General features: G+C 36.7%; 1 protein-coding gene across 3 annotated transcripts in view; it reads right to left on the bottom strand.

Annotated features, from left to right (window-relative positions):
• LOC150100462 (integrin alpha-PS2-like) overlaps nt 1–19,613 on the bottom strand; it is a 511,813-nt gene that overhangs the window by 261,483 nt on the left and 230,717 nt on the right. For all 3 annotated transcript variants that reach the window (XR_016549302.1, XM_090403279.1, XM_090403280.1), the window contains exon 15: nt 14,592–14,696. Coding sequence is in view for 2 of the 3 variants with exons in the window: in XM_090403279.1 (XP_090259405.1) it covers nt 14,592–14,696 (105 nt within the window). In the remaining variant the exon portion in view is untranslated. The remainder of the gene's footprint in view (nt 1–14,591; nt 14,697–19,613) is intronic.

Raw genomic sequence — 19,613 nt, 5'->3', positions numbered from 1 at the left:
CCTGTCTGCCCATAGTAGGCCAAGTCACAGTCACAAGGAACTTCATACACTCTGGGGTGTTCCAGAGGGTGAAGTTTATCCTTAGGCTAGTGAATCAGAGTTGCTAATTTAACATGAGGTTTGAATGTGGTGCCGAAGGCCATGTTTCATTAGTACATTGGCTATCTTATCTGATGTACCTCTAACATAGGGACCAGAAATGGTATTGTTGTGTTCCTGTGTATTAGAGAAAGGAGAAGTAACGAGGCTATAAATAGCATTTTATCTATTTTGTAGGGATTGTAGCCATGACAGATATTTGAGTTCCATGGACAGAGCTACATCATTAAAACAAATGGCTCTGTGTGTAAGTGTTTTTAAAATACCATACTGTTGGGCTGGATGATGATGTGATTGTTTATGTAGATGTCTTCCTGTGTGTTGGCTTTCTGTAAATGGAAAACGATAGTTATACATCTGAAAGACAGGTGACTAATGTGTCAAGAAAATATAAACAGTTATTAGATTATTTTTCTACTGTGAAGTGGATTTTGGGGTGTTGGCTGCTTAGGTAGGTGATAAATGCATCCAAAGTATCTTGTTCGTGGGGCCAAATGGCAAACACATCATCAATATAGCATAACAATACTAGGGCTTGTAGTAAGTACTTTGTTTTCAACATGTTCCATGTAAAAGTTTGTTAAAGGGGGGGGGGGGGGGGACCATAGCCATACCATTAATCTGTTTGTAGATTTTTCCTTCCCACGTAAAGTAACCTGCATACATAGTAAATTTGAATAATTCAAAGATATCAGGGGAAGGATTTTAGACGTGATCAAATCAAGAGTGTCTATTAATGGCACATTGGTAAATAAAGAGGTGACATCAAAATTAACCATTATGTCTGAATTTTTAAGGATATGAATTTTTAACTAGTGATTTGAAATGGGCTGAATTTTTTTTATAAAAGTAGAGGAGTTGCCATTAAGGGAGACAAGAGACTTGGCTAACTGTTCGGCAAGTTTATGTGAGACTATCTATGCTATCAACTTTAGGGTGTACGAGGATATGAGATTTGTGGATTTTTCGTAATTCATAAATGCAGGGTAGTTTCACATGAATTGATTTTATTATTATTATTTTTTTTTTGATGATTTCTTTTGGCAGACTGGCAGACCACACTTTGGACATCCCTTCACAGAGGATTAGATGGAAGAATACTAATGTGCTATTTAGAAGTCGTTACAGACCCGAAAGATTATTATTTGAGTCAGCCATGGCTATGAAGAATTCTCTGAACTTGAACAAATATGATTACATTAATTTACCAGAAATTTGGGAGACTGTTATCTTAAGAACAACGTCCAATAATTTTTTTTTTTTTTTACAACATTAGCCGGTGGCAAAGTAGGACTTCAGATCTTCTGTTCAGTACAATTATATTTTTTCACTTATTCGCTGTTGCATACGCATACTGTGTTATGCTCTGATGATGCCGATTCAAAATTCAGCAAAATATAAATAAGCATGTTAATAAAACATCTTTTTATAAAATAGTTCATTTGGTGTTTTGATGCTGTTAAAAATAAGTGATGAAGAGTACAAGTGAAATGGATGAACAATGGCAAGTGGTGTTAGAAAAGATGTTATGAACAGGAGGGGGGGGGGGGCACACAAGACAGTTGATGGTGATAAGATAGTTGCACAAGGGATATAAAATGCATGCTAGAAAGCAGGGTAAAGAAAGAAAATGGGCAGCGTGACAGGAAATTGGCCAATCAATAAAAGATAAATATTGGCAAGCAAAAGGAAGAATAGTTATGGAAGGATGACATTGGTAGATAGTTATTATCATTAAGAGAGACCTGTCATACCTGTAAGGGTATGCAAGTAGATGAATGACATCAGCTGTCATTCATGCTACTTACACACACAAACAACATCCACTACTGAGAGAAAAATCTAGTCCTAACCCCCTTCTTGACAGCATTCATTCTCAACCTCCATGGATGCTCTTACGTCCTTTCCACACCCTGCATAAAATCAAAAATTCCATCTACTGAAATTCTGTATGCTCCTTTCAGAAGTTTGTAAGTCTCAATCATATCACCCCTCTTTCTCCTGTTTGCTAGTGTCTGCATCCTACGAATTCTCAATCTGTCTTCATAATCTGTATTCCACAATCCTGATATCATTTTTGACACTCTCCTTTGCGCACTCTCTCTCTCCCCACTCAATCAGAATCACCATGCAAACCAGGAGACCAAAACTGAATGGAATGGTCCAAGTGAGGTCTTATCAAGCCCTTATAAAGAGGCAAAGATTATGCCAGTAGTGACCATAGCAAAGGATGTAGCAGAATTATTTAATGAGTACTTTAGCACTATGCATTATACCAACGTAAATCATGCTATGCAACACCTAGACAGGAGGAAAATAATAGGGTAATTATAGGTGAAAGAGTAGTCACAGGCATACCAAGTGTTCATTGGGTTACATGTTAATAAGAGCAGTGGGAATGGATGACATATCCGCACACATCACAGATGTGTAAAAGAGTTTGATATGTCCTCGACCTGGTTGCTTAACGAGATTTGTAGTGAGGAAGGTTCCGAAAGAGTGGGAATTTTTTTTCCCCCAGTCTTTAGGAACCTTTCTCACTACTAGACTCATTAAGCAACCAGGTCGAGGATATACCAAATGACAGACAATGAGTCTTGTAGTGAGAAAGGTTCCTAAAGAATGGAAGGAAGGTAAAATATTTCCATTTCATAAGCATGGATTTAGTACAGAAATTTCCAATTACAGACCAATCTATACCTGCAGCTGTGGTCAGGACAGTGGAGAAATTGGTTACGAATAAAAGATTGGATTGATGGACATAAGATTCTTGGTCATTAGGATGGACATTAGGTCTTGCTTTAGCAATCTACTTGCATTTTATGATAGACGGAGAAACATGTTGGATAAGGGATATTCATATATAGCAATATTCTTGGACTATTATTAAATGATTACTTATTGTGGTTTTTAATAGATTACCATATGACAGGTTGGTGTACAAGTTAAGAAGATGGAACTGGAAACAGATTGGTTAGCTGGACAATGTCTTTCTGAAAAATACTAACAAGTTGTATATGATGGAGCAGTGTCTCAAAAAATAAAGGAAAGTAAGCAGTGGTGTGCTGGGGTTCTTTTTCTTGTGACTCTATTGTTTAATTTATAAATTATATTTCATGTGGATTCACTGTTAATCTTCAGTTGATAACTGAGGCAAAGTTGGGGAGAATCATATGGAGTATTGCATGTTAATTTCCTTCAGGAAGATCTGAATAGACTTATTGTGGACAATATGAGTGGGTTTGTAGTTTTAATATTAATAATTATGATATGTTACAGTTTGGAGTGTAGAAATATAAGGCTGTGTGTCACCATATTATTAAACTACTCTGGTACACAGCATAGTTAAAGAATACCGAGGCAATCAATGTGACAACAACCGATACACACACACACACACACACGATTATCTAGTCACGCAGATACTTCAAGCACAAACTTTTTATAGGTAAGGTTGGGAAAATGATTAAAATAAGAACGTAGTTTGTCTAGTATAATTTACTTTGTCCAATAAGCAGGCTAATTTAATAGAGATTAATGGTCTCTGTCCAATTAAGAACTTCAATTGTACACACAAGCTGCCAATCGGTTCTTCTCTTATCAAAGCTAACTAATGCAGGCTGGCTGCTCATCACTTGTGTCTTCTCCCTCCTTCAAATAGAAAGTTACCATTATACAGCTGACTAATTGCTGTTAATTTTTCAGGTTATTTTTGATTTGAACTGTAAGATGCCCATATTTAGTTAACTATGATTTCGACTACACGACATTAATTTAATATAATATTTAAAATTTAAAGTTAATTCTGAATTTTAATTTTTATAATTTAATACTCTTCTAGTTCGCTTCTTTATTTGTTAGCTGTTACTATTTACAAATGTACTTTTTCATGTTCATTTCATGTGACTATGTAGGATTCCTTAACATTCTTTGTGTCAAGTCATCAGTTATGATTTCCTTTCATTATTATTACACCCTCCATGAAGGTCACTCAGCTGCCATTGACTACCCACCAGTGTCAACTTGCTATAATTATTTTTCCTCTTGCTTACCATATATTGGAAGAATTCCCTTGAATTAACCTTGGTCTGACCAGCCGATCTCTATGCTCAAAGCTACTGCTACCTTTGTTGGAAATGGAGTGTCTGGGAGAAGGGAGAGATGTCTTTTTATTGCTGCGTTCACTATATCAAACTTTGTTCTATAACAAAGTATTTCTCTGGTCTCTAGAGTTTGCAATGGTTGGCATGTACTGTATTCCCCAAGAAAATGGCCTTTCAGGGCTGGAGGAAACTAGTTCGATATAAAATAATACAAGCAAAGGTTGAGGTATGGTATCCACATTCTTCAGAGAAAATGCCAAATTGTCTTGGTTGGTCAAGTGGATAATGTACCCACTTTCCAATCAGCTGATTGGAGAGTGGGTACATTACAAAATGCAGGTTTCAATCCTGAAATGGACACAAATGTTTGTAAACGTCTTTAAGTGGGAGATGGATTTCAGTAGTTGGTGCAAGACCACCACTCCAGTTACTGTAGGCCTGAAATAGTATGAAAAAGTTCTATGTTTGATCTGTAGATCAGCATTTCCAATTATGTAAAAAAGAATAAAAATGGATGCTCTTGTCAGAAGTTTTCTCACTTGGTTATACTATAAATTAAAGTTGCCAAGAAATTATATTATTGGTTTAATCCTTTATTATCATTATTATTCGTGACACCTCCAAGGAGTCCGAAGACTCATCACGGGAGGACACCCACTGTACAACTCTCCATCTCCACCACTACCGAACCTCTACTACCAATCAACTACATCAGCGCCAACTACTGCCAACCACCACCACAACAATTATTTTTTGTCTGTAAATTGCATGTTCTGAAGGGTGATTTGTCTGTATGCGGGATGAAAAACTAGAGTTTTTGGGAGAAAAAACCCTGCTACCTTCGTATGAGATCGGCTAATTCACCTTCAATTGAAAAAGTCCATATAAAGATTCCTCCCGTCATGATAGGAATCGAACTCAGGCCTTTTTCAATCAAAGGATGCAACTACTGTCATTCTTCCAATTGCACTACGGAGGCATTTAATCCAAGTGTAAGCAAACAAAGTTTACACTTGAAGTATTTTCAGGATAGGGCAACTCGTATATACACATCACTTGCCTTAATATCCCATCACTTCACATCACTTGCCTTAGTATCCCATAATACAAAGCACATATCCTTACGGACATGAATAATGCTCTGCATTATGGGAAGGGTCACTACCCAGACTGGTTACGACCTTTACTGAGGTCTCATCAGTGGGAGCCAGACCCAGAGGTGACACAAAAGTTGAAGTAATGTAGAAGTCATGACCCTTCCCATAATGGATAGCATAATATATATCCGTAAGGATATGTGCTTTGCATTATGGAATACTAAGGCAAATATTGTGAAGTCATTAGCTTCCATATACAAGTTACACTGTCCTTTAAATACTTCAGCTTCAGGCACAAACTTCGTTTGCTTGCACTTGGATAAAGTATTAAATCAAGAATATAATTTCTTGTCATCTTTAATTTATAGTATAACTAAGTGAAAAAACTTCCAACAACTATCTCTGATTCCAGAGTGCATCCTCAATCCAAAAAGAAAGGAACTTTTTTGAAAATAGAAGAAACTAGCGGTGCCACCTGTTGTATCTTTTTGTTGTTGAAAGCGTCAACCTTCATTAGTGTTGTGTCAACTGTTTATGACATTTGTTTCATTAGAAGCCGAGTTATAGTGCAAAGAATGACAGTGTGTTTTGATGAAAGGTAGGGAAATGAGTTTCAAACAGAGCTGTGATTGATTTTTGCGTTAAACTTGGTAAAGGTTTTACCGAAACGCATCAAATGCTTCAAAAAGCATACGGTGATGAATGCTTATCCTATACTCAAGTTTATGAGTGGTTTAGGCGATTCAAAGTGGTCGTGACACGCTTGAGGATGACAAAAAGCCGGGCCATCCAAAAACTGGACTGAGTGAAGTTAACATCCAAAAAGTGCATGATTTCATCAAAGAAAACCCGAAATCGTCCGTGCGATTGATTGAAGATGAATTGGGGATTCCAAAATCAACTGTGCACAACATTTTGACCGAGAGTTTGGGCCTTGGTAAATTGAATTTGCGATTTGTTCCCCACAAGTTGACTGACGACCAAAAAATGTATCCAACTGAACACTGCAAGGACCTCAATAAAACAGCTCGTAAGGATTCAAACTTCCTTGAAACGATCGTTACTGGCGACGAAACGTGGTGTTTTGAGTATAAGCCTGAAACCAAATGCTAGAGTGCTGAGTGGAGACCACCAGAAGAGGGGCATCTGAAAAAAATTCGCTTGGAGAAGTCAAAAGTAAAGACAATGCTGATTTGTTTCTACGATTCCAAGGTCATTATCCACAAAGAATTTATTCGGCCTGGCCAAACGTTCAATGGTGAGTTTTATCTCAAAGTTTTGAAGCGATTGCTAGCGAAAATTCGTCGCGTACAGCATGAATATCATGATGCAAGCTGCTGGTCACTTTTGCACAATAATGCACCATCACATCGTTCGAACATTGTGAACCAGTTTTTGAGTAAAAACCAAGTTTGCATGTTGGATCACTCACCGTATTCACCTGATTTAGCACCCTGTAACTTCTTTCTCTCCCCCCGACTTCATTTGCCAATGAAAGGAAAGCGATACAACACCATTGAAGATGTTCAAGCAGCAATAACCAAGATCCTCAACAGTATCCCAAAAACTGATATAAAAAATTCATTTAACGAATTAAGTGACCATGCCAAACACTGTATCGAAGCTGAGGGACAGTATATTGATTGAAATAAATGATTATAATTAGCCTGAGTTTTATTTTCTATCAAAGTTTGGTTTCTTTTTGGACAGAGGGTGTATTTCAATAATGAGGTTTGACATTTTTGGGCTGCACTTATATGAAAATATAACTTCTGCATTAGTTCAACCCTCTGGGTCTAGCTACCACTGACGAGATCTCAATAAAAGTTGAAACTGGTCTGGGTAGTGACCCTTCCCATGATGCATAACATTATACATGTCCATAAGGATATATGCTTTGCATTATTGGATACTAAGGCAAGTATTGTGAAGTCATTAGCTTCTATATACGAGTTTCACTGTCCTGAAAATACTTCAGGTGCAAACTTTGTTTGCTTATACTTGGATAAAGGATTAAACCAAGAATATAATTGCTTGGCATCTTTAATTTATAGTAATACTCTATTTTACTGATGTGAAAGGCAATGTAAACCTCAAGGTAAATGCATAGTGAGTACTGGAGTGGCAAACTCAAGGTACCTGATGCCAGACCATGTCTTACTTCATGTAATATACACCTATTATGTGTAGACTGGTCCCTTCCCTTCCGTCTTGCTTTCCCTCCAATGCTATTAGAGTATTTGAGGGCTAAGAGTGAATCTTTCCTATTTTGCTATTTCATTTCATATTATGCAGTGGAAGTCTGCTTTACCTAGTAGGCAGAAGTCCCAACCCAGTTGATTTGGGAACAGAATTTCCCAGATATGTGGAAAGGACCTCTGCAACTCTACCACTTTTTGTGTTGTGTTGAATTTTTTCTTGACAATTATTCATAAGACTATTACACTTTTTTATAAAATCTTTATCAAGTAGCTTTATTTTTATCCTCCTACATGTTTCGCCAATCTGTTTCTATTGGCATCCTCAGGGAATACAAATCAGTAAGCACAAAATGAAGGTTACAGACTAGGTTATAACCGATGGTTCTAAATCATACAAAAAATTGGTATTGTGCGTGACAATGTGCGTGTCTCATTAACGTGATTTATTCGTGATGACTCATGACGTAATTGTTATGAAAGTTCATTTCTTTGATATTTAATGATCTGATAAAAGTTTTCCAAATTTCTGGTAAAATTAGACCTTGATTCTTGTTTAGGTTTTCAGTTTTACGGACGACTGTAGCTGCTTCTTTAAAGGTTCTTGAATGGTAGTTATCTTCTATGTATGGCATAAGGCTCTTATCCCACTCAATGTGATGGTTAGTAGAGGCAAAGTGGCATGAAAGGCCTGAAATGTCTTGTCTGTTATTTCTGCATATGTGTTCTTTCTTTCTCGTTTCGAAGCTTCTAGATGTCTGACCTACGTAACTAATACCACATGAGCAAGGAATATTATATACTCCAGAGTATTTGTAGAATGGGTGAGGATCTTTCGGCGATCTTAAATCTACCACTTTTTTTTTTTTTTGCAGTGACTTCACTCCAAAATCCTAACATGACTGTGCCTTATAATACATCTCATGCTGCATCAGTTGTTGTGTAGAATAATCAGAGCCACGTTCAGGGCTTAGACAGAGGGGCCCTTTCTAAAAGTATATTACAGTCTCCAAAAAAAAAAGTCAGTGATATTGTGAATGAGGACTACAGAAGGTACAGGATTAATCTTAGAGGAGAATTTTACATAGGCACATAGAATGTTCAGGGTTTACAGATGAGTACTCTTGATATTGTCTGTAAATAGATGGAGAGGTATAAAATTGACATCCTGGGAATTAAAGAGACCAGATAGAATAGAGAAAGTCACTTCAAAAGATAGGATGGTAAACTAGTTGTTTATTCAGGAGGCAACTCAAAGCATCATGGGGTAGCTGTGATACCGAAGACAGTTCAGGCAAGAACCCTTCTTGGTCATAATCCCTTTAATGACAGGATACTTTGTATTAGACTTAAATCTCATCCTGCCAATATGTTGATTGTGGTAGTTGATACACCCTACACACAGATAAGCCTGATGTGAAGAATTCTATGAAAACTTACAGATTATTTTGGACTGCCTACCAATGAGAGATGTACATTACATCTTAGAGGACTTTAATGCAAAAGTGGGAAAGAATATGAGAGGTAGGCCTGAGTGTGGCATGTTTTTTCTGGGCGAGTGTAACATCCGTGGTGAAAGACTGTTGAAATTTGCCCATGCTAACAGATTAGTTATTACCAATACCTGCCACCAGAAACACCCATGACAGACCTATACTTGGACATCTAACACTGATAGGTCAAGGCACCAGATTGATTGCATCTTGGCTCCAACATTGGAAGACAAGCATCTCTGATGTGATTACTTGTCCTGGACTACACTGTGGTACAGACCATCAGCTAGCAAGGGCCAAAGTAAGACTAAGAATCTGAGATCTTCCAAATCAGGCACATCCACTAGACTGGATGTCAGAGTAATTCCTAGTGGGTTCACATAAGAAACATCAACTCAGATGGATAATTTTTTTTTGGAGACTAGTGAGGAGAATTCACCAGAAATGCTTTGGGAAGGAGTCAAGGTTATAATACAGGATACAGCCAAGAAGTATCTCGAAACAATAAGAAGACCAAGACACCCATAGATATTAGATTCAATGTGGGATCTAATCAAAAGAAGACAGTTGGAAAAACAAAGAGACAAAGTGAGTGAAGAATATAAGATTATATAGAGAAGTCAGAAGAGCCATCAGGCAGGACAAGAAAAGTTTTATACTAATAAATGTAAAGAGATAGAGTTCCAGATGAAGAGACACAATTATAAAAGAATGTTGTGTTTACTTCATGACCTAAAGTACAAATTTAAGCCCAAATTGAATGTCACCAAAGACAGGAATGGAGTAGTACTAACAAAAGAACTGGAAATCAAAAACAGATGGAAAGAATACTGTGGGGTAACTGTACAACAGAGAAGAAAAAGAAAATGCTATCTAAAAAAAATGCTAACATCCGATGGTACATCGTGCATGTAGCATTGAATGAGCTCAAGACAGGAATTAGGATAGCTGGTGAGATTTATCAATAATCGGATGTATGCTGATGATACAGTACTTCTCTATAATGACAAGGAAGAACTAGGACAAATTCTTGAAAAAGTTAATGAGATCAGTAAGAACAGAGGACTTTAGTTCAATCCTAGTGAGACAAAGATTATGGTTCTCAAAGGAAATACAGACAGAGAAGCTCTGTAGAAACAACTGTGCCTTAATCGAGAAAGAATTGAGGAAGTCAGCACATTCGAGTACCTGGGATTCATTATTAATGTGAAGAATTGCTGTTCAGAAGACAGAAGAAGAATAAGAATGAAGTTAAAACAACAGTCAGAGACTTGTCTAAAACCTGTAAGGATGGATCTATCTCCATTGGAACAAAGTTGAGGATTTTGGATGCAGCTATTTTTCCAACAGTGACTTATGGATGCGAGACTTGGAAACCTAAATAACTATGATAGAAAAAGGATAGCTGCTTATGAGATGTGGTGTTGTTACAAAAGGCTGTTGAGGATATCATATACTGAAAGGCAGAAAAATGGATAGGTGCTAGGATCAGCTTTAATATTCATCAAGGATATTGACAGAAGAAAGTTGAAAATACTTTGGACACAATGAAAGGATGGAATACTCAGAACAGTAAAAGAAGGTAAAATTCCTGGAAAAAGAGAAAGAGGCATATTGTCAATGAGATGGATGGATGATATGTTCGGAATGACTGATCTTCAGAGAGTTTGAATCCTACAAAAAAGCATACAACAGGACCATGTGGCAAGGACTGGTGACACATAACCAAGCATCTAAGGGACCGGATATTCAATGAACAGATGTATGGATGGATAGATAATGTACCTTATACACACACACGCCTGTGTGTGTAAGTGTTAGATTAATATGAAGATCAAACCAGAATGTCAAAATCAAGTAATTGGTTTATTTAAATTTTATTTTATTTATTTAACTTCAACAAAATAGTAATCTCCATAATTTTGTCGCAATGAATGCAATAACAATGAAGGAAAAGATTTCAGTTTCCTTAAGGTTTTGCACATAAGTTATGTAATAGTATTAATTCACAATACCATATTAACAGCAATAAAATCAATTTTTAAAATTATTCATTTTATCTTCAAGAAAGCCATTGGGCTTATATATAATTCTAATATATAATGGACGATAGCTTATTCTATATAGAGAGTGCTACTTTTCAAACTGAATTATTTATTCAAATCCTCGTGAAGGGCTACCACATCTACACTATCAACTAATAACCTTCCCAGCTTCTCATCACTGAACATCTCTCCATAATTTACTGACAATGTCATTAATATAAAGTTAAATAATACAACTCCCAGTACTGAGACCTATGGGATACCACTTGTTATCTTCTGCTTCCTTGATGCCACTCCCTCATACATATCTCTCTCTCTTTCTCTCTCTGATATCTATCAGACAGCTAATCCCCACAATTCACTAATTTGACATCTAAATTCATGTGCTATAACTTGAAATTTCTGCTTATGATATGGAATCCTATGAAATGCTTTTATAAAATTCGAAAAAATGGCAGGATATGCCTTGCCTTTATCAACCACTCTTGTTACTTTATTATAAAAGGCAATTACATTACTAAAACAAGAGCACCCCTTAACAAGTCGTCCATGCTGACTCTCATAGATAACATTACCCTTATCTGCCCAATGGAGTAAATGATCCCTCACTTCTCCAAAATCTTAAGTACTGATGAAATAAAAACTGGTCTACAGATTGACACTTCCATTCTACTCATGCCCTGATGCAATGTACTATCTTTCCCTCCTTCCACTGCTTGGGCAACTTTCTCAAGGCCAGAATCTCATTGAAAAGTCAGGTCAAAAAGCTGTCAGTTCTTAGTGCACACTCTCAAAACCTGTGACAAAATCCTGCGCAGTCCAGTGCTTTATTGACATCCAAAGTACTCAGTATTTGAAACACACCACGTCTAAACTGCGTATCTGCTCTAGCCCTCTACTATTAAAACCTACTTCTCCAGGATGAAATTTCCCAATAAAGTGTTCCTGCATCAGTCACTGTATCCCCATTTTTATCCAACAATATCATTCTTCCACAATCATTCCTGCTACAACTGGCCACATAACAAAAGAATTCCTTATAATTTTCTTTGGATCTCAGGGCCACTCTCTTCTCATATTCCAGTTTTGTCTTCGTTACCAAACTAGTCACTCTTCTGACCTGAGTTTTGTATTCTTCATGCATCTGATCTCCACTCCTCTGCTTCTTCTTCTTATTATTATTTTTTACCTCCATGAAGTCAGACACTCATTGTATGAGGTACACAAAGCTCATCCAACTGTGCTTTAAACTGATTCAATGTGGCTACACACACACACACACACACAGGCAATGCATTCCACTCACCAACCACTCTCCATGCAAAGAAGCTACTCCTCAGTCCTCTGCTCACACACTCCATATAGAGTTTCCAGCAATGGCCTCTTGTTCTACACCCCTCTCCCATTCTATGAAAAATCTCTTCCATGTTGACCAGATAACAACCCTTGACTAACTTATATGTCTCAATCATATCCCCCATCTTCCTCCTATTCATGAGGCTCTGCAACTTACATTTTCTCAATTTGTCCTTGTACTCCACATTCCAAAGACCACTGACCACCTTTGTAAATCTTCTCTGGAGCATTTCCAACATATCCTTGTCACCATGAAACCCGGCGACAAAATCTGTGCACAATAATCCATATGAGACCTGATCAAGGCCTTCTACAATGGCATATTAATCTCTCTATTTCTGCATGTCAGGGTCCTCCACATCATTGCCATTATCTGATGTGACGTCTTCACAACTTATGCAATGTGGCCTCTGAATTTCAGGTCCTTGTCCACCTAGATCTCTCATCTCCTCTACTTCCATTAAAGTTTCCCCACCAAGTGTATACTTTGCATCCTATTGCTGCTTACCAAATCTCAAAACCTTACACTTTGCAACATTGAGCTGATAGTTCCACTTACCTGCCCATTCATGCAATCTATTCAAGTCCTTATACCCATATATTCCTTATATCTCTTCCATAACCTATTTTTCACTTGCAGTTCCTGTTTGATATTGTTTGTCATTCACTTTACATCACATTGTATTTTCCTTTTCACTTGTGGTATACTACTTGCCATTGCTGCTAATAAATATTTCTTCAGTAGTGCCTGAGGATTGATATCTTGCCCTTTGAATTCTTCCATCCATAGAACTGTTCCAAACTGATTTCTAAGATTATTATAATCACTTGTCTCATAATTCTACACACAATCCTTTCTCTTCAATATTCCAGCATGTCTATTAATCTTCCAAGTTAAAACCACATGGTTTTAACTTGGAAGGTCAGTCTCTCCAGCCAGGTACAGAGATGCCATCTCGGTTACAATCAGATCTTCTGATGCTATGACCAAATCCAAAATGCTTGAACCTCGCATTCCTTCTACTACACATTGCCTAAGACATATGTCCCTCCAGAATTCCAGAAATTCATTCACTTGCTATTACTACATGCAGTTTCCTATTCCCAATTTATACTGCTGTAGTTAAAATCTCTCATAACTTTAATTCTTTTTGCACTCATCAAGCACAACTGTCTAATCTCCAGTTCTTCACCTTCTATGCTCAATGGCTTATAGCAACATCTCACAAAATATCCTGTCCTACTTACCTCCACCTCACACTATATGCTCTCGAAACTATTAGTCCATTGCAGACTAAATCCTCCTCTCTGAGAGGGCACAACTCATTCATTATAAGCAGTACTCCACCACTGTGTTTGCCTTTTCTATCCTGCCGAAAAATGCTATACCCTTCCAATTCTATTCCTGTCAGTATATCATCTTCCATCAACCATGTCTCAATGATTCCAATAATCTTTGGAGAGGCCATGGCTATTGCCACCAATTCATCTCCTTTATTCCGGAGATGAATTGGTGGCATTAGTATAAAGTATCACCAATGCATTGGCAGTGTTTATTCATAATTATTTCCTCCAGACTTCACTGGTAGGAAGATACACGATGTATCCCCCTATTTCAAAGCAAGAGGCCATCCATGCTACCATTCACCTTGTTAATTCTAGTTTCCTTCCTCACTGAAATGCAAGCCATATCTCATATACAGTTCCTTTCTGTCTGCAAGCATCCGCATAATCCAAGCCTCTCTTTCTACACAGTTGTGGCTATCATACTATTTATTATTGATACTCTTCTCTTCAGTCCACACTATCATACATGGCAAACACACTCAGCTTTCTTCCCTCTTTCAATCTTCTTCCATACAAATTCATGCATGAACCTCAGATCTCTCAAGTCATTTGTGCCCACCATAGCTATCGTCTGATCTACTCTTTTACCTAACTTAATTGTCAGTCACACTGTCTGTCATTCCTCCAGGCAAACACTCCTCTGATATTCTATTTTGCACACCAAGGATTATTGAATCACCATACTTCACACCTCTTGCCATTCTAATATTCACATTGACTGGCTGAATGAAGAAACTATTATTATCCCAAACCTCCATGGAGTCAAAGACTCGTTGTGAGAGGAAAGAAATACTACAGTATAACTTCAATTTACAGTCTACTCATTATATTTGTAATTTCATATGAATCTTACCATGAAACTAAGCTTTTATCCTGCAAACTGCAACCTTTATCATCAAGATTAATTTTTTCTGGGTCAATTTTTAAAATCGCTTTAACCACAACCACTGGTCTTGACCTAGGTGGAGAATAAGATTGACATAACATTCGTATAATAAAATAACCAAATTTTTATATGATGTGTTATTATTATTAATATAAAATTATAAACACTACATTGTATCTTTCATCGATATAAGACTTTGTGAGAGGTCCAACCTAATCATTAAAATCTATGTTGTATACCTTGCATTATAATAGAATGCCATGAACAGTAGCATAAAATTATTTTTTAAAAATAATATATATACATATATGTTATTATATTTAAGGGCGCTTCTTTGGGAAAAAGAAGGGATTTATGGGAAACAGGACCGGGGGAGAGCATTAACAGGGTGCGAGCCCTTTCAATTGTGTATCGTCATTGGAACATTTCAGGAAAATGTGTAGGGCTATGTCATGACGGCTTGGTGTATCTGCCTTAGAAGGACTTTTGTTTTCGCTTATTGGTCAAAGTCTTGACCTAATTTTTATGTTGTGCAGCTTCCAACACTCGGAAATTAGGTAGGGTCGGTAGACGTTGATTGAGTTTTTGTCACATTTTATGGCTATTGTTTCCAATATTTTAAGCAGTGTTTCGTTGTCTTGTTTGTCTATTATTATGACCTTGTCAATTTGCAGGGTATGTTTCTGTTCAAGGGTGTGAACTGCTATTTTTGTCTTCCCTGTACTCTGTATTTTATTTTTCTTTTTCTAGTCCATAAAGACCTGATGGTAGAACCTGTGTAGGTGATACCACAGTCTTTTTGGCAAGGAAATTTGTAGACTACATTGTGGTGTTCTAGTATTTCTTTGTGTGTGAGAGATTTAGTGGGTTTTAGGAAAGTTGCTAATTTTTGGTTCGTGATGAATACTAGCTTATAGTCCGTGTGTTTGAAAATGACTTTGTAGGCTTTGTATGTGTTTTGTATGTATGGCAGTTTGATAATCTTTCATGTTGGGAAGTCTGTTTTGGTATTTAAAAATCTGTGATAAATTATTTAATTCCGTGTTGAGATAATTACGGTTAGTTGAGAATTTGTAAGCATTTATAAATTATGATAGGATGACCGATTTTTTAACTGAATATGGATGGCATGAATTGAAATGGAGGTAGTTTCCGATATGTGTGGGTTTATGGTATATTTTCGTGGCTATTTTGTTGTTAGTTCTTATTAATGTCAAGTTTAAGAAATTGATGGATTTGTTCTGTTCATTTTCCAAGGTGAATTTTAGTTTGTTACTGTAATTATTAAGGGATGTTTGTAAGGAGTTGATGTGTGTAGGTTCTCCAATGCATAGAATGTCATCCACATATCTGCCATAAAAGGTGATGCCAGAGGGGGGGGAGGGGGGAGTACGAATGATTCTATGTGTGCCAGGAATAATTCCCTAGTTGTATTTAAAATAAGGGATACTCCTAAATGGAAACAGGCTAAAATAGCCATATAAATAATAGAACAATTAAATTTCAAGATCCACAAGACAGTTTTAAAAATAACGGACTAATACATCACTGTCCTTCCACTGTGTACTAGGAAGGATGGTGATGTATAATAATAATAAATAGTCATTGTGCCACTTACAAGCTCTTCTTATGACCACATCAGGATTCTGTACTTTGGAAAAGTTTTCAGATATTATATGGTATCATCATGGAATCTGTAGACCCAGACTAACTTTTATTATTATTATTATTACGTAACACCTCCAGGGAGTCCAAAGACTCATTGAGGTTGGGCACCTACTCTACAACTCTGTCTCCACCACTCAATCCACCCACTACAATGAACTGCATCATGAATCATGGCCCTTCTTCTCAACTCTATCCTATCATACTGAGGCAGCAAACTCACGATCTTTACTTTCTTACTCTTCATTTTCGCTTCTTTCAACAACTCTTTCATATCCTCTCTGATTGAATATTTCTTTCCTTTCAAATCATTTGGTTCCTGCCAAAACAATCAACATTTTAAATTCTCCCTTTTGCAGTTAAAAAATTCATCAACATCCTTGATCTTTGCACCAATGGGAAACAAGCTTTATCACTTTCTCATTAAGTATCATCAAATCTCCATACAATACTTTCCCTTTATTTTCAGTTTTTGCACTTTCATACTTTCCATCATATCATCATCCACATAACTTTCAGACACTTTCATGCTTTCATTCATATTTTGCACACTGTCATTCACTACTTCCACATTCTCAAAAACCTTTTTGCTAACTTTTCTTACATCCTTAATATTCATTACTTCATTTTCCAGCTTTCCACATGAAACATTTATGATACGCACTCTCTCTCTCTCTCTCTCGACAATCGCTTGGCAGCCATTTTTCTTCTACACATTGGTGCCATGAAAAAATACTTTCTAAATGATATCCTGTATTAAATTTCACACACACACACTCACTCAAATTCACAGTTTAAAATAAGAAAGATATAACAACCAAAAATAATAACTAAAATACAGGAATTATCTGTAGGACTCATGCAACACTGCTTGTGAAAGCACCATGCTTAATAAGATTAAAAAAACATTAGAAGGATTACACTGGGTATAAAGACATATGTAAATGAGTTCTAAACCCAAGTAGAGCAGACAGAAGATAACAGATATTATAGAAGTAAGATATTACAATTTAAGGTAAAAGGAGAGTGACAACAAGAGAGTGATTAAAAATCAATGGATCTTTATCTCACTAATTTACCTACCACTAATACCATACTCGTTCATCACCATCTGCAAATTTCAAATATCATTATTGCCGAAAGCACTACAAAGGTAGGCACCTGATCACTTAAAAAAATGTTTATTTTAAATTTTAATTAAAACATAGAATTGCAGTCAAAAGACACGTCCTAATCAAAGAGTGCTCCATAACAAAAAAAGCTTAGCTTATCTCATCATATTAAATATTTCAAAGGAGCAACATCAACTAGAAGTTCAGAGACAATATAAAATAATAACACTTTTGTCCTCGAGTTGCTTCTTTCATATGCACCGCTTGAAAAAGTTCTCACAACAGCTCAATAAAGTTTCCTTCATTCTTATGGAGGTAGCATGAGTTACATAGATTGGGTAGCGTGAGTTTTCTCTGCTACCCAATCAATATTTATTCAGATAATTTAAGTCACTCATAATAATGATTCATCATCATCACATTCTTAATATGTAATTTCAGGAGGTGTATGAAATAATTATGATAGTACTGCATGAAAATTTACACCATTACTAATTTCTGATGAACAATTCTCCTCAAAATTAATCTGTTATCTGCCAGGATTTAGCAAGTGGAGATAGTGCTTTGGAAATGGATGAAACTCAATTTGTGGATACTAGTAGTGTGTTGGAGCATGGATAGAATGTGAAAGATGCACATATGGGTAAATAGTACGTAAATAGGAACAGGTGTGAGAAGAGAGTCCAACAGCAAAGGAGAGAAAAGGCAAGAGAATGGGATAGACAGGAAATTGAAGAAAGTTGAGTGTGAAGCAAGCGATAGAGAGATGAGAGTGAGGAGAGAAGAATGAATGAATCTAGAGTATCATGTATAGAGATTTGATGACTGTATGTCCAATATATAATGCAATATGTGCATAGGAGAGTGTTAGCATGGGTAGAATAAACAGAGAGTGGCAATAGCAGTGAAGAGGAAAAATGTTGAGGAGATGACAGTAATGGCTGGTACAAATGAACTGAGAGGTGGTGTGAATTGTTTAGTGCAACATTTGAGGTTAATGTTAAATGTCGTGCTAAACGATTCAAGAATAATGAATGAAATAATAGCAAGAATATGTAGAAACAGAGATCTGGAATATGTGGATGCATGGAGAAAATTTCAAGATAAAAGAGTTGTATGAAAGAGATAGATCACATTTGAATCAAGAAGGATGCAGGAATTTGGAGCAAGTTGTTTTCTGGGCAAGTACATGCCAGGACAGGGATACTAGAATTGCACAGGTAGCAGAGATGTTCTCGTGTAGGGATAGTAGCTTGAGAAATGAGAGGATGTACACTATATTACACAGTCACGTGAAGTATGAGGGGAGTAATACTGACTATAAGAATATTGGCAATGCAATGAATTTTCTGTATACAAAAGAAATAAGTTTGTGGCATTGACTGACTGTCTTTCCAAAGATTGTTCAATTCAGTGAAACTTAGTTAACTGAGGAGGACGTTCTAACAGGGATAGAAACCGAAAGGTATAGGATATTTTGGCAGGATAGAGACTGTAAACGTGGTGGTGGGATGTTACACATGATGAGAGGAATTGCGACCTCTCAGGGTGGAGAAGCTCAGTGGAAATAACACCAATGCTTTGAGGTATATGGTGTGAGATAGATGGTTATAAGACAAGATATTCAACAGGATGCTGTTAAAGACCAAGGAATATAGATAGTGAATAGCAGGAAATGTTTAAGCAAATTAGTTTGGCAAGTGCAAAGCAAGTGATCATTATGGGGACTTCAAATATAGCAATATAAACTGGACCAAGGTGGCACAGCATGCACTACTAATGGAACTAAATTTTTGGATTTGAAGGACAACTATCTTAGGTAGCAGTGGTGAAGGGAACACAAGCATCAAGAGTTTTCGATTTGGTCATAGCATCAGAGGATCAGATTGTGACTGAGATGTTACACTTTCTACAGATGGTGAGGTGACCATGTAAGTCTTGAAAGATTAATAGGCATGGGGAGGTATCAAAGCAGAAGGAAGTTAAGTGGAATTATAAGGCAGACAACTATCACAAACTTATAAACCAATTTGTATTACAATGGATGAAAAAAATTGAAGGAAGAGAGATCAGTAGTGCACAGGAGACAGTTATGAAAAAATTTTGACAACAATGGCAGATAGTATACCTCAAGTGAAGAAGATAAAGTGATTTGCAGTCAAATGGATGAAAAGAGAAATTAAAGAGGAATTGCAGATGAAAGAGATTCTGG

Source organism: Typopeltis vanoorti, chromosome 13, assembly GCF_054136105.1.
Source record: "Typopeltis vanoorti isolate ZY-2024b chromosome 13, IOZ_Tvanoo_1.0, whole genome shotgun sequence".
NCBI lineage: Eukaryota > Metazoa > Arthropoda > Arachnida > Uropygi > Thelyphonidae > Typopeltis > Typopeltis vanoorti.
The sequence above is the reverse complement of the archived record's forward strand: the minus strand, read 5'-3'. Positions and strand labels throughout refer to the sequence as shown.